The 12,166-nt window shown below is 43.9% G+C and overlaps 1 protein-coding gene across 3 annotated transcripts in view; it reads left to right on the top strand.

The window, feature by feature from the left end:
• The first annotated feature begins 313 nt into the window (after window positions 1-313).
• ERRFI1 (ERBB receptor feedback inhibitor 1) overlaps window positions 314-12,166 on the top strand; it is a 15,085-nt gene continuing 3,232 nt past the window's right edge. Inside the window, exons 1-4 of one of the 3 annotated variants that reach the window (XM_023515231.1) lie at window positions 314-570; window positions 10,170-10,310; window positions 11,222-11,416; window positions 11,524-11,600. In XM_023515231.1, coding sequence (XP_023370999.1) covers window positions 11,295-11,416; window positions 11,524-11,600 — 199 coding nt within the window. In that variant the 5' untranslated portion in view covers window positions 314-570; window positions 10,170-10,310; window positions 11,222-11,294. Of the gene's footprint in view, window positions 571-6,628; window positions 10,311-11,221; window positions 11,417-11,523; window positions 11,601-12,166 lie in introns of those variants that run through there. The other 2 variants (XM_003793244.3, XM_012807290.2) reach the window with 2 other exon arrangements.

Genomic DNA, 12,166 nt, shown 5'->3' with positions numbered 1-12,166 from the left:
CTCCAATCTCCCTCTCTGGGGTCTCCTCGCTCACCTGCCTGGCCGCGGATAGACCGCAGAGAGGGAAGCGCGCAATTTTCGTCCCTCGAATTTGAGATTATGGGGAATTCAGCACGACGCGCGACGCGCCCTCTACTGGAGCAGCGGCCGCGGCTGCCCTCAGACGTGTGAGGCGTGCTGCACGTCGAGGGGCTCCTGGGGCTCGGCGGCTGCCGCCCGGATCCCGCGCGGGCCGAGCCCAGAGACCCACTGGCTGGAGACAAAGCGGCACGGCCGCAGCGCCCGCGCGACGCCGGCCGGGCCCCACGCAGCCGCCGGGCCGCAGCATCGCCACTTTAAGCGTGCGGCCGCCCGGATTGGCTGCGCCCGGGAGGCGGGGGCGGCGCTCGTTCCCTATATAAGGGCGGCGGAGGCGGCGGCGGCCACGGCGGCCGAGTGCGAGACTGGGAGCGCGAGCGGGAGGGCAGCGAGGCGCCTGCGCGGTGTCCGGGCCCCCGAGCCCGCGGCGCTGAGCCAGCCGGGACGGACATGCGCGGGAGGGCGCCCCGGGGCAGCCGCCGCTCCTCCCGGGTAAGGGGCCTGGCGGCGGAGGGGTGGACGGGCGGCGCCGCGCTCCGCTGCTCCGGGCCCCCGCGCTCCCGCGCTGGGACCCGGGAGGCTTCCCGGCGCGAGGGCGGGGCGCGGAGGGCGCGGGCGAGGGTCGCCGCGATGCGGAGTCCCGGCCGGGCCGAACGAGGGGCGGGCCCCGGCCGGCGGCGCTGCTCCCGGGGTGCGGAGGGCGGGATCCTGCCCGGGCGGCGCGGACGGGCCGGGGGCGCCGCCATCCGCCTTGTCCCCTCGGGCCGGCAGTGGGCGCCGCGCCTCGGCCATATCCCTCGGGGCCCGGGACACGTCTCCCCGGCACCCGGGACCTCTTCGGACCGCGGACGGAGCTCCCCGAGTGGGGAGCGCGAGGGTCCTCCCCACCAGCCTAGGCTCGCGGGCGCTCCGCGGAGATCAGTGGCTTCGGGGATCGGGGGGATTCGGGTGGGTATCTTCCCTCTTTAAAAACATCGGGGCAACGTTTTCCTGTGAACACCGTCTGCCCGGGAATCCTGCCCTAAAAGCTGGGGGCGGGGGAGGCTGCTGGAGGCTCGGTAATTGCTTGCCCGTGATTGGTACCAGTTCTGCTTGGCGGTCAGCCTGGGTCCCTCTGCCTAATTTCTCAGCGACGATGACAATTCGTAAATCATTTTTAAATTCAGCTGAGCTGTTGCTAGCCTTTTCCTCTTCTTAGAAGCATGATTCTTTGCTATATCTTCAGTACTGCTTCAAAAAGAATGGAACTGCAGAATTAAGTGTTCAAACGTGGATGTTTGTTGGGAATTGTGCGTATTTATGTGTATCATGGCCTTGTACAAATTAACCATGATTGGTACTGCACTAGTGCTCGTTAAGTCTTCATTAGGATTTCATCATTGCTCGAAAGAAACCAGTGTCTTCCCTGATAAAAATATGAATAGATCGTTAGTCATAAACTTCAGTGTAGTCAGAATGGAGACTGTAGCTTTAAAAGAGATGTGTTGGTGACTTGAAGGTACACCTGCAACACAGGTAGGGCAGGACTGGTTTCCAGGCAACTGTCAGAGGTGAAGAAAGGTGAGGTTAAAATGCCTTTTTTTTTTTCCCTCTCCCTTCTGGAGAATAAGTTTTCAAGCTTTTTATATCTGTAGGAGTGCAGTGGACACACATTTGTTGAGAAGACCAGAACATCTAAGTTCACCCTACCTAGTGTTTCTTTTTCTGAAACTGTATTTCTTTCTTTACATTTCTGTAATTACGGTATATGGTTTTAAGTGCAATTTTACTTAAATCTAGACCAGAGACACGTGAGGTACCTGTATCAGCAAATGACCAAAATTTGCAAAGACCTAAACAAAAGAAGCTGTTTTCTTGCTAATGTGCTTTTTTTTTTTTACCAGTATTTTATCAACCAAACTCTTCTCGTTATTAGCAAGTTTAGAAAAAAATATACAGATGTTTGAGTATGAACGGACACTATTTGTCATTTCCATCACTTCAAGCAGGGGTTTATTTTCACCTGTGTGTTCCAGTGGCCACTAAGTAATAGGTGATAAGGTCTTGGACTAACAGTTTATACCCTGACAAGTATGTTGGACTGTAAACTCCATAAGGGTAGGAACTCTGCCTGGAGCCTCTGCTCTGTCTTACGCAGCCTCACACGGAGTTGATGTTGATGAATAATGGCACGAAAGCATGTTTTATATTTTAAGGCTCGGCAGGATTGGACCAGTCACTGATAAAAGTTGGAAAGCAAATCTGTTTAACTTTTTTTATGGCTGTTATGAAATGTCTGAATTATTCATGTTTTTAACAGATAGGTAAAATTGTTTCAATTAATCCTTTTTAAGTTCACAATAGATACTGGTCACTCTTGCTAAGATTTAATATGCTATAAACGTGAAAATACCTCCTGGCTGCTTCTCAGAAGCTGAACTACACACCACTTCCTTTCTGCTAATACTAATGGTAGCCTTTAAAAGCAAGTTGCTTAAATTGCAGGCACAGTCTAACATGCTTGAAACTGACCTGCTTGTCTACATACCATCAGGTCGCTTTAGAAGGGTGAGCAGAGGAGGGAAAAGGTGGTGCCAAGGGTAATTCCAGGAATTTGAATGTTGGTAGGCTCCCTCTACCAGAGAAACAACTCTCCTGTTCATCTAAATAAATTTGAATGGCTACCTTATGATCTGGAAGCATTTAGCATCCTTTGCATTATAAAAGCTGATGAATAACTCACTAGCTAAATACAATCCAGTTAAGGTGGTCTGGCATCTTCACAGTGTACAAATACATGCTCTGTAAAGACAGATGAGAGGGATGAGTCTCAGGGTCCTAAATGTAAGTTAGTAGCTTCACAGAATTCGTTTTAAGGTAGGAAGAAGTAAGTGTGGGATTCAGATTTCAAAAGGTGGGGGAGACAAGATTCTGAGACTTGAAAGTCTTCATTGATACTTCAGTCCACTTCCTTGTGCCATAAAACTGAGTAGGATTAGAAAACGACGGATCTTCCAGGTCTCAATGAATATGCTTTTAAAATGTGGGGCTTTGGCCGCATAAAACAGTCTTTTTCAACTTGCAAACGATAGGAAAGTACTGATTAGAAGACATTGTCCAAAAGCTCTTATTAAGGACTCACAGGTATGAAACTGGACTAATTGTAGATTGTTTTGTAAAAATACTGTTCACTCTGTGTGGAATGCTCTTCTCTTATCATGGATGCCTCTTTGCCATCTTTTAGATTTCAATTTAAAAAGTCACTTGCTCAGAGAGGCCTTTCCTAACCACCTGTGCGAATCTGTTCTCTCCTTCCTTATAATGTTACCGTACCCTGCTCGATTCCTTAGAAGTCATCAGTCTAAAATTGTTCCTTGCTTATTTATTATCTCACTCTTCATTAGACTGAAGGCTTCATTGGGCAGCAACTGTGTCTTTTTTTCACCTATCCTAGTGTCTAGTTCAGAAGAAGCACTTGATTAAATATTCGTAAAAAGAATCGATCCTTGCCCTCAAAGCATTTGCAAGGTGGTGATCACTATGGGTTCCTGCCTTTGCAGCTGACTAGCTCTTAGGGCTTGAGGGTTTTACTCAACAATTCTTTGCTTGCGTTTCCCCATTTATAAAGAATGTTAGGAAGAAAAATGAGGTTGTTGCCTAAAATGAAGGTACTGTAGAATGGAGAACTGGTGAAAGTGGAGTGGGGACAGTGCTGGATTATAGGACAGAAGAGCCGTGATGGCCTTTTTGCTCATAGTGAGCTGTTTGACCTCACCTGATTTCCTCATCTGCGCAGTGGAGATTATAATCCCTGCCTCTTCTTACAGGGATGTTGTGGGGATCAAGTGAGATAATGTACAAGAAAGTGCTTTGTAATTTGTAGAGTGCTTTACAAATGTAAGATATTCTGTTACTAAATTCCGGATTCCACAGTAGAGCCTGATTAAATGCCATCACTGGGATCTGTGCTGTGAAAGTGTATGAAAAGGAGGCCCCATGGGTGTGTATAGTAACCTTTTTTTGCGAGTAAAGACAGACTTGGGTTATATGGTGGTGAGGCATCGGTGTATCATTAAAGATCGAGGGCTTCAAAGAATTGTTTGAAATGGTCATGGAATGTTCAAGTCATACCTTGGCCTAGTCATTTTAGAGGATATATAGGCCAAATCTACAATTAGTGATTTTTATAGAAGAATTTCAGGGAATTAAAGTAAAACAGGAACTTTCAAAGCCTGCATGTTACCCAAGAAAAATTATTACCAAGACCAAATAGGAAATCCCAAAAAAAGTCCATCTGTGCTACCCTTAAAAGATGAACATTATCCTTGGTCAGATCTTACTCCACCTTTAGAGACCCTTACAGGCCAGAAGAGGCAGTGATGTGTTGATGAAGGGCCTGGACTCTGTAGCCAGGCTGTCTGGTGTTTAAGTCCTGGCCCCACACTTCCCCAGAGTTGACCCCTGAACTCTCTAGGCCTCCGTTCTTCATGTGTGAGGGAGATGATAGAGGGTGATTTTGAGGATTAAATCAGCCAATACGTGGAAGGCCCTGAGGACAATGTCTGCCTGGTAGGTGAGTGTCCAGTGAATGTTAGTTAGTTAGTTTTTATTGTTTGGCATTCATTGAAGGTACAAAGAATTAGGTTACACTGATTTGCATTTGTTAGGTAAAGTCCCTCCTGTAATTGTGTCCAGCTCCCAAGTTATTTATGGTTTTATATTAATTGTAACAAGTTACCTATTGGGTGACTTAAATCCATATAAAATAAATTTTTAAAGACTGTTATGCTCATCGATATTAAGATTAGAACAGAATTCATGTATCTTTATAGTAAGAAATCTGTTGTATCAAAAAAGGAATAATATTTTTCTGTCTTCTGTGTGTGTGTATATATATTGTTGCTGATTGCAGTACTCTGTAGGAAAAGTACAAAGAACAAAAGAATATATTCCTGCTGCCCTCCTTCTCTGCTATCACACCAAAATTGAGTGGGAGACTAAGTGAATCAAAAGGCTATTGATTATGGCAGCTGGACCAATAGGTTTATTGTTAGCCTGCCATTTCTCAAAATACTTAGCTAGAAAATATTCTGAATTATTGAAGACATTGTGTCATTTAATTTTTTTTTTTTTTGACAGTCTGAAGATAAATTATTTTCTTTGTTGCCTCCGTTTTCACCACCTACAAACGGGCCATTCTCTAGAAGACCTGTTTGAGAGCCTGCGAGGCATGGAAGGGACACACAGTCACAGAGGCCCATCTTCACCACACTGAGCTGCATTTTTAACAGCTACCCAGCCCAGCCGGCAAGTTTTGCTTAAATTTATGCAGGAATAGTTTAATTACATGACAACATGACTTTATTTTAAAAGCCATCCATGCTTTTACTTTTAAGGCTATTTGTGCTTCCCGCGATAGTCGAGTCCAAGGAAGGGAATTTTCTTAACCTGCCTCCTCTTGTCTTTCCCCCACCCCCAGATCATAGCCTATTAAATTGAAATCTGAAAAACTCTGAACTGGGGCCTTCGTTTTTGAAGAATTTGTGCAAATTCTCCTTTTGTGTTTAGTAAATAAACTCACAACAGGGTGAGTTTAACTCATAAACACTGAACATGTTAGATGAATTTCTGTAGGGCTTCTCAGATGATTAATGAAATTCTACAAAACCACTAAACTGAATGTTGAAGTTACTAGTGCTTTAGGAACTAATCACAATACAATTGGTAGGTTTTTTGGTTTGAATGGTTTTTTTCCCCCCATTTTCCCAAAGGTGACGCTTTAGACATTTTTTTAAAGGAACATACACATGCAGAGACTGGTATATTTGGGGAAGATCACAAATCACGGAATTTGTCATGTTCCTAAAGCAGTTTTGTTTTATACGTTTTAGCTCTAAATATATTACCTTGTGTCTCCCCTGAGTGTGGAAGTAGTTATATAGGTAATTGTTAAATGCAATTGAAAAGACCTTTTATCATCCTGAGTAAACAGAAATCAGGTTCTAGAACCAGATTGAAAGAAGGAAATTACATCACACTCTTAAATAAGGAAGCACTGGGCAGAACTGGATGAGTTGTATGACAAAAATGTGCCCCTCCTCCTCCTGCGGATTGCTTCTGAGATTTATTAATGAGATCTGGTGGCAAGGTAAGCCTATCTAGGTTACTGCCTTAAGGTAGCCTGGTTTAATACTTTTTGGTTTTTTTTTTTTTAAACAGTTTCAAATAGACTGTCCTCAAGCTAAAGGTATATGATTTCACCTTGATAAGGAAGGTACAGTTGCTTTTTGGTGTAACTTTTTTTTTATAAGGAATGTGACTTGCTTTTTTTTTATTTTTTGAGACAGAGTCTCACGCTATTGCCCAGGCTAGCAAGGCTAGAGTGCTGTGGTGTCAGCCAATCCCACTTCAGCCTCAAACTCCTGGGCTCAAGCCATCCTCCTGCCTCAGCCTCCTGAGTAGCTGGGACTACAGGATAATTTGTTGGGTGGGTTGTTTTGTTTTGTTCGTTCTTCTTTTAGTGGAGACAGGGTCTTGCTCTTGATCAGGCTGGTCTCTTAACCCCTGAGGCTCAAGCAATCCTCTCTCATCAGCCTCCCAGAGTGCTAGGATTACAGGCATGAGCCACCAGGCTGAGAGCCTGACTAAAGGAATGTGACCTTAAACTTAACAACAAGAACACAGTAGGTGCATTGTAATCTAGAGGGGATACCGTGTAAGAGAAAGTAAAATCCATTGCTTTCAGGACCCACTCTAATTTCAGTAAATACACAGTAACAAACCAATATAGAAAGTTACATTGTTAACCACTTCAGCTCATAATTTTTAGTCAGTCTGTAAATGTCCACTTTGAATTCTGGAAGTTACTTTAAAGAAAATCCCTTCTTGGTACTCATCTGAAACTTGTCTGTCACTGGACAGTCTCATCACTGCAGCACCTGTTAGGCTCTGTCACTGACAGTATATCTGTAATTTCTTAAAATGAGATGGATATTTTTGCAGCATCTATTTAATAAATAATAGAGATGATTGATGCCAGGATTTACAGGGAGAAGACATAAGTCAGACACGAGTGCTACCCTAAAAGACCTGCCTGGAGGAGGGTGGAGACCTGGGAATGAGCAAAGAATAATCCAGGAGTAGAGCCATCCTGGCTTTGGTGGTTCGTAGAAAGGAGAGGATTCTCAGATCTCAGATTCTCCCCGATCTGGTCAAAAGAGAATCAAGAGCTTGAGAAAGGTAGATTGGGTCCATGAGGTGAGGCCTCTCATGCTAGGCTGAGGGGGGTTCATTTAGGACCCTTTGAAATTTGGGGGGGCAGTGGGGAAGAACTTGGTATTGATTTAAGGAGTATTGATCTGGTCCTGGTATGTAGAATGGGTTGGGTATTTTCAGAGCCCAGAAAGGATGATGCTTATGAATGGAAGGAAGATAAGATTTGGGAAACTGTGTAGAAATAGTCTGTGGCACTTGGCAATTGATTGTACCTTGGCCTCAGGTCAAAAATGGTGCCTTGAGGAGAAGTGTGATTCTTAGACCTTGAACTGGTTTGGGGAGGGGGGTGGGGTGTGAAGTTAAGCGGAAGGAGGAGTTTGGTTTGTAGAGTTGGAGGTGCCAGTGGACCTCACCAGACAGTAGGAATTGCAAAGCTGGGGTCTTCATTCAGGAGCCAGCTAGGAACTGAAACTATGGAAATGGGTTACAGCCTGGTGAGGTGGAGGGAGGTCGTATGGAGCAAAAATACAACCAACTTGTATGGACAGTTTCATAACATGGCCCATTCACAATTTCCCAAAATAAAAGGAAAGCCTCAAGAAAAATTATTTTAGGGAGGTTCTCCCCCTCAAAATAAGAAAAAATCAAATTATGTTAACAGGAAGAAGTAGTTCACATCTGAGATTGGTACTTAACAGCATTTTGACCCATTAAAAAAAACTAAAGATTATAGTTTATGAACCTTAAAAAAGTTATGCCCAAGGTTATTTGGACCCTGGTCTGGACCATGCTGTCCAAATTAACATTCGTTTTCCTATTTTTGCATTTCATAACAGAATGCCATCTTATACTTTTAGATCATGATTCTCCCACATAGGTATGCTTTTGTAATTGTTTTCTTAATGAATTGTAAAATAGAGCTAGTCTTATAGTTACAGGGCGACGTACCATGTGAAACACAGCAGCAGTATTTAAATTTCATTTGAGCAGAATCTTTCTTTTTGGCTGGAGGTTGGCCAAACCCATCAATCTGCCACCCCGTAAGAGTGAATACTGAAGGTGGAAAAGAGTTTCAGGTGGATTCCTACCCTCAGTTTACAGTCTGGGGAACATGTTTTTAAAACTCTGCTTCCAAACCTACGGCACGTTGCTCTTTTGAGGCTATGGTTTGAAGTTATTTTCCGAAAGAAGAGAACATGGTAATTGTATTGCCCCTCCCTTCTCCCATGCAAGCAAGTAGGAAGTTGGGACAGTTTCATAACATGGCCCATTCACAATTCCCCATTGAAATTTAGAGGCAGGTCACCTTCTATGAATACACAAAGACACTATTGTGGTCAGAAGTGAGCTGGCTTAGTGAACACAATTCTTTTTATACTAAAAAAATTTTTTTCTTAAGAAAGCTAACAAGTAGGTGATGGAAACAATGAATACAAAATAACTTTTTCTAGAACATATAAATAATTTTAAGTGACCATTGAAATGTAAGTTTAGAATTCCAGGGCAATTTCTGCAGAGGCGCTAGTTACACAATCATTCTGTTGAAAGCTAAGATTTAGATGGCATTAGGCGGCTGACACATAGTAATTACTCGCCGTCCTCGTTGGCTTGCAGACAGGTGGGGGCTGGGCCTCCAGAGTCCCCCAGGGCGTTTTCCTGTAATCTGGGCGAGTGATCTTCAAACGTGTGCTTTCCAACCACTTAAATACCATATTCTTCCTATCTTGCCTCTCATTTTTATGTTACCACAGATGCCTTCCCCACAGTCTTGCCAGTGCTTGTAGAAAGCTTAGAAAAAGCGCGATAAAATGCTGGGCTAAGTACACACGGGAGAGGCTAGCAATTTTTTTTTAATTGGTTTTTAAATTTTTTATAGCTTGATGGTAGATAACACATTTGCTTCATTTCAGTGACCCAACTCTTAAAAGACCTCCCAGTCATTTAGATTTCCTAAACGGCAGGCTTTTTTCCCTACTTTATCATGTGTCTTTGAGAGACTGATTTAAGGAAAAATAATGCTTGACTCTCTGAATCAATACTTTAGACCTGTCAAAACCCCTCTTTCTAGTGTACTGAAACAGCTGACTTTGAGTTATATGCGGAGAATCAGAGATCAGGACCCCCCCACCCCCATTTTGTCCATGAAACCTTTGCCGTGTATAACTTTACCACCTTTGTGTTCCTTTCCAAGGTGAAAACATAAAATCTTGCAGTGTTTTTAAAGATTTTTGGCTTAAGAAATACCCGGTGCCTGACACACTGTATATACTTCAGTTGATACTGATGGTGATAATTAGATGGCATTATACAATCATTCACTCAACAAACCTTCACTTGCTGAGCACCTACTAAGGTTCCAGGTACTGATTATTAAAAGGTGATTGAGACACAGCCTCTGTTCCTGAACTCACCCTCTAGTGGGAGGCGACAGATTTGTAAATAATTGATTTGAAGTTGCTGAGCAATTAAAATGTTTTAAAACCTGTGCATCCCTCCCCTCCCCCAGCAAATGTGTCATAGTCACCCTGTGTCATCCACGTCCTCAGCACAAGGCCTCACAGGAGGGAGGTGTGCAGGTATTTCCTGAGAGAGTGAGAAAGTGTCATAGAATGTATCCGGGCATAACCCCAAAGAAGTCAGTGACACACAGATATCTGACGAGTATCACCCCACTGCCCACGGAGACAAAAGCCTAAACTGACTGAGGGAGCCTGAATATGTGAGAACTGGCAGGGACTGTGCTAATTTATGCTTATAGACAAAGAATAGAAAAGTTTAAAAGAGGCAGTAGGGACTCCAGACAGGTGCCATCTAACAGAAGAGGAAGGGGTTCCTGAAGTTGAGGGGCTAATAGTTACAGAAAAATTTACCTCGCCTTTGTAATCCATGCCTTGCAGCTAAGCAGGACGGAATTCTGAGGCATTGCCCGGAGGAGAATGTGAAGAATGTACCTTTCAGTGTGTCTTTAAAAGAGAGAGAGGAAGTGTCCGATGCTCCCACTGTAGCCCAGCAATCTTGCAGAACTTGATTTTTACAGGGTAATAGAAATGAGTATTTTCATATACAACTATTCCTTGAGCAAGTACTATCTGGAAAATTTGTCTTCCTATGGTCAATCTTGAAATATAAAATCCAAATAAGTGCTGGTCTAGGGGGTAGTCAGGTGCCAATACTATAGAATTACCTGTTTAATTTCAGCTTTGGATTTTAGTATTAGTTCTGCATTATAAAATACAGTAGTAAGTTGTGAAATTACTTTTTTTTTTTGTTAAGAGATAGAGTCTCACTGTGTCACCCTCAGTAGAGTACTTTTGCATCACAGCTCACAGCAACCTCCAACTCTTGGGCTTTTAAGTGATTCTCTTGCCTCAGCCTCCCAAGTAGCTGGGACTACAGGTGCCTGCCACAGTGCCCAGCTATTTTTTGTTGTTGTTGTAGTTGTCACTGTTGTTTAGGCAGCCCCAGGCTCAGTGTATGTGGCCAGCGCCCTTCCCACTGAGCTATGGGCAGCGCCCGAAATTAACCTTTTTAGCTCAGGAGAAATTAGCAGGATTCCCTAGTGCTTTGTGCCCCGTACAAGCCCACTGTAGGAGGTTGGTTTAACAGCTCAGAGAGGAAGGTTTGTGTGCTTTGGCAGGTGAACACGCTTGTGCAACTCACAGGCTCTGCTTTTGCTGGCAATAGATTATTTCTCATTTTGCTAAAGCATTTCATGTCTTGGAACGTATTTTTTTGTGGTTACAAAAATGTTCATTACGGTCTAGATTTAAGTACCCTTATAGGAAGTAAGAATTAGTTAAGTATTGCGTGAAAGTCCACAACTAATTATTTCTGTTCAGTATCCCCCACCCTAAATTCTCTAGTCTTAGCTCCGTGGTGTAATGTAGACTGTCTAATGGGGTCTTTCTAGATTGTTTCCTTTACTCATCTCTTCTCTGTACCCCACTAGGGAATGAAAGCTACTGGTTGATTTGAAAATCCCTGGGTCTCACAAGCTTGGAGAGGTCCCAGAAAACGGCACAATGTCAACAGCAGGAATTGCTGCTCCGGAGATTAGAGTCCCATTAAAAGCTGGATTTCTACATAATGGCCAAGCCATGGGCAGCCTGAAGACCTGCTGGGGCAGTCGCAGTGAGTTTAAAAAGTGAGTAGAGCACTTACCCTGCATGATCTGTGGAGACACGGGATATTAAAGTGACAGAGGATGTGACCGCTGCTTGATGATGACCCAGATGTTTCCTTTCCTTTTAGCAACTTTTTAAATATTGACCCCATAACCATGGCCTACAGTCTGAACTCTGCTGCCCAGGAGCACCTGACGTCTCTTGGTATGTATCCCGACAGTCTGAGTGAAGTGAGCATTGGAAGAACAGTCGGGATCACGGTTAGCTGGTCCTGCAGCGTTATTTTTTAAATGAGGAAACCCGCACTATTTCCAGCAACAGCCCGACCCTTAGTGGCACTAGATCCTGAAGATAACTGTGTTTTTCTCCAGCTGTTTCACTCCACCACCCTTATCCTGAATCACTGCTTCCCAGCTACAACTATTTATGGAAGTGTGATGTTTTAAAATCAACAAGCAGTTCTCATTCCAGCTGTGATGCGTACTGTACTTTGAGAAACCTCAGACAAGCTCACTCAGCTGCCTTACTAGTATCGAGTGCGTGTGTAAAAGTGACAGATGAAAGTAGTATGTATCAAGACTTAGAAAATTGTGTATATAGAGTACATTGAATGTAAACATGACATTCCTTGGATTTTTGTCAAGAGTTGCTTATCGTAGGGCGCTGGCCCCATATGCTGGAGGTGGCGGGTTCAAACCCAGCCCCGGCCAAAAACTGCAAAAAAAAAAAAGAGTTCTTTTATCATTAGTTGGGTGTTGTGGCGGGCACCT

This window comes from Otolemur garnettii, unplaced genomic scaffold (assembly GCF_000181295.1).
Source record: "Otolemur garnettii isolate 467f Iridium unplaced genomic scaffold, OtoGar3 scaffold00067, whole genome shotgun sequence".
Lineage (NCBI taxonomy): Eukaryota > Metazoa > Chordata > Mammalia > Primates > Galagidae > Otolemur > Otolemur garnettii.
Note: the sequence above shows the minus strand (reverse complement) of the source record. Positions and strands in the feature narration are given on the sequence as shown.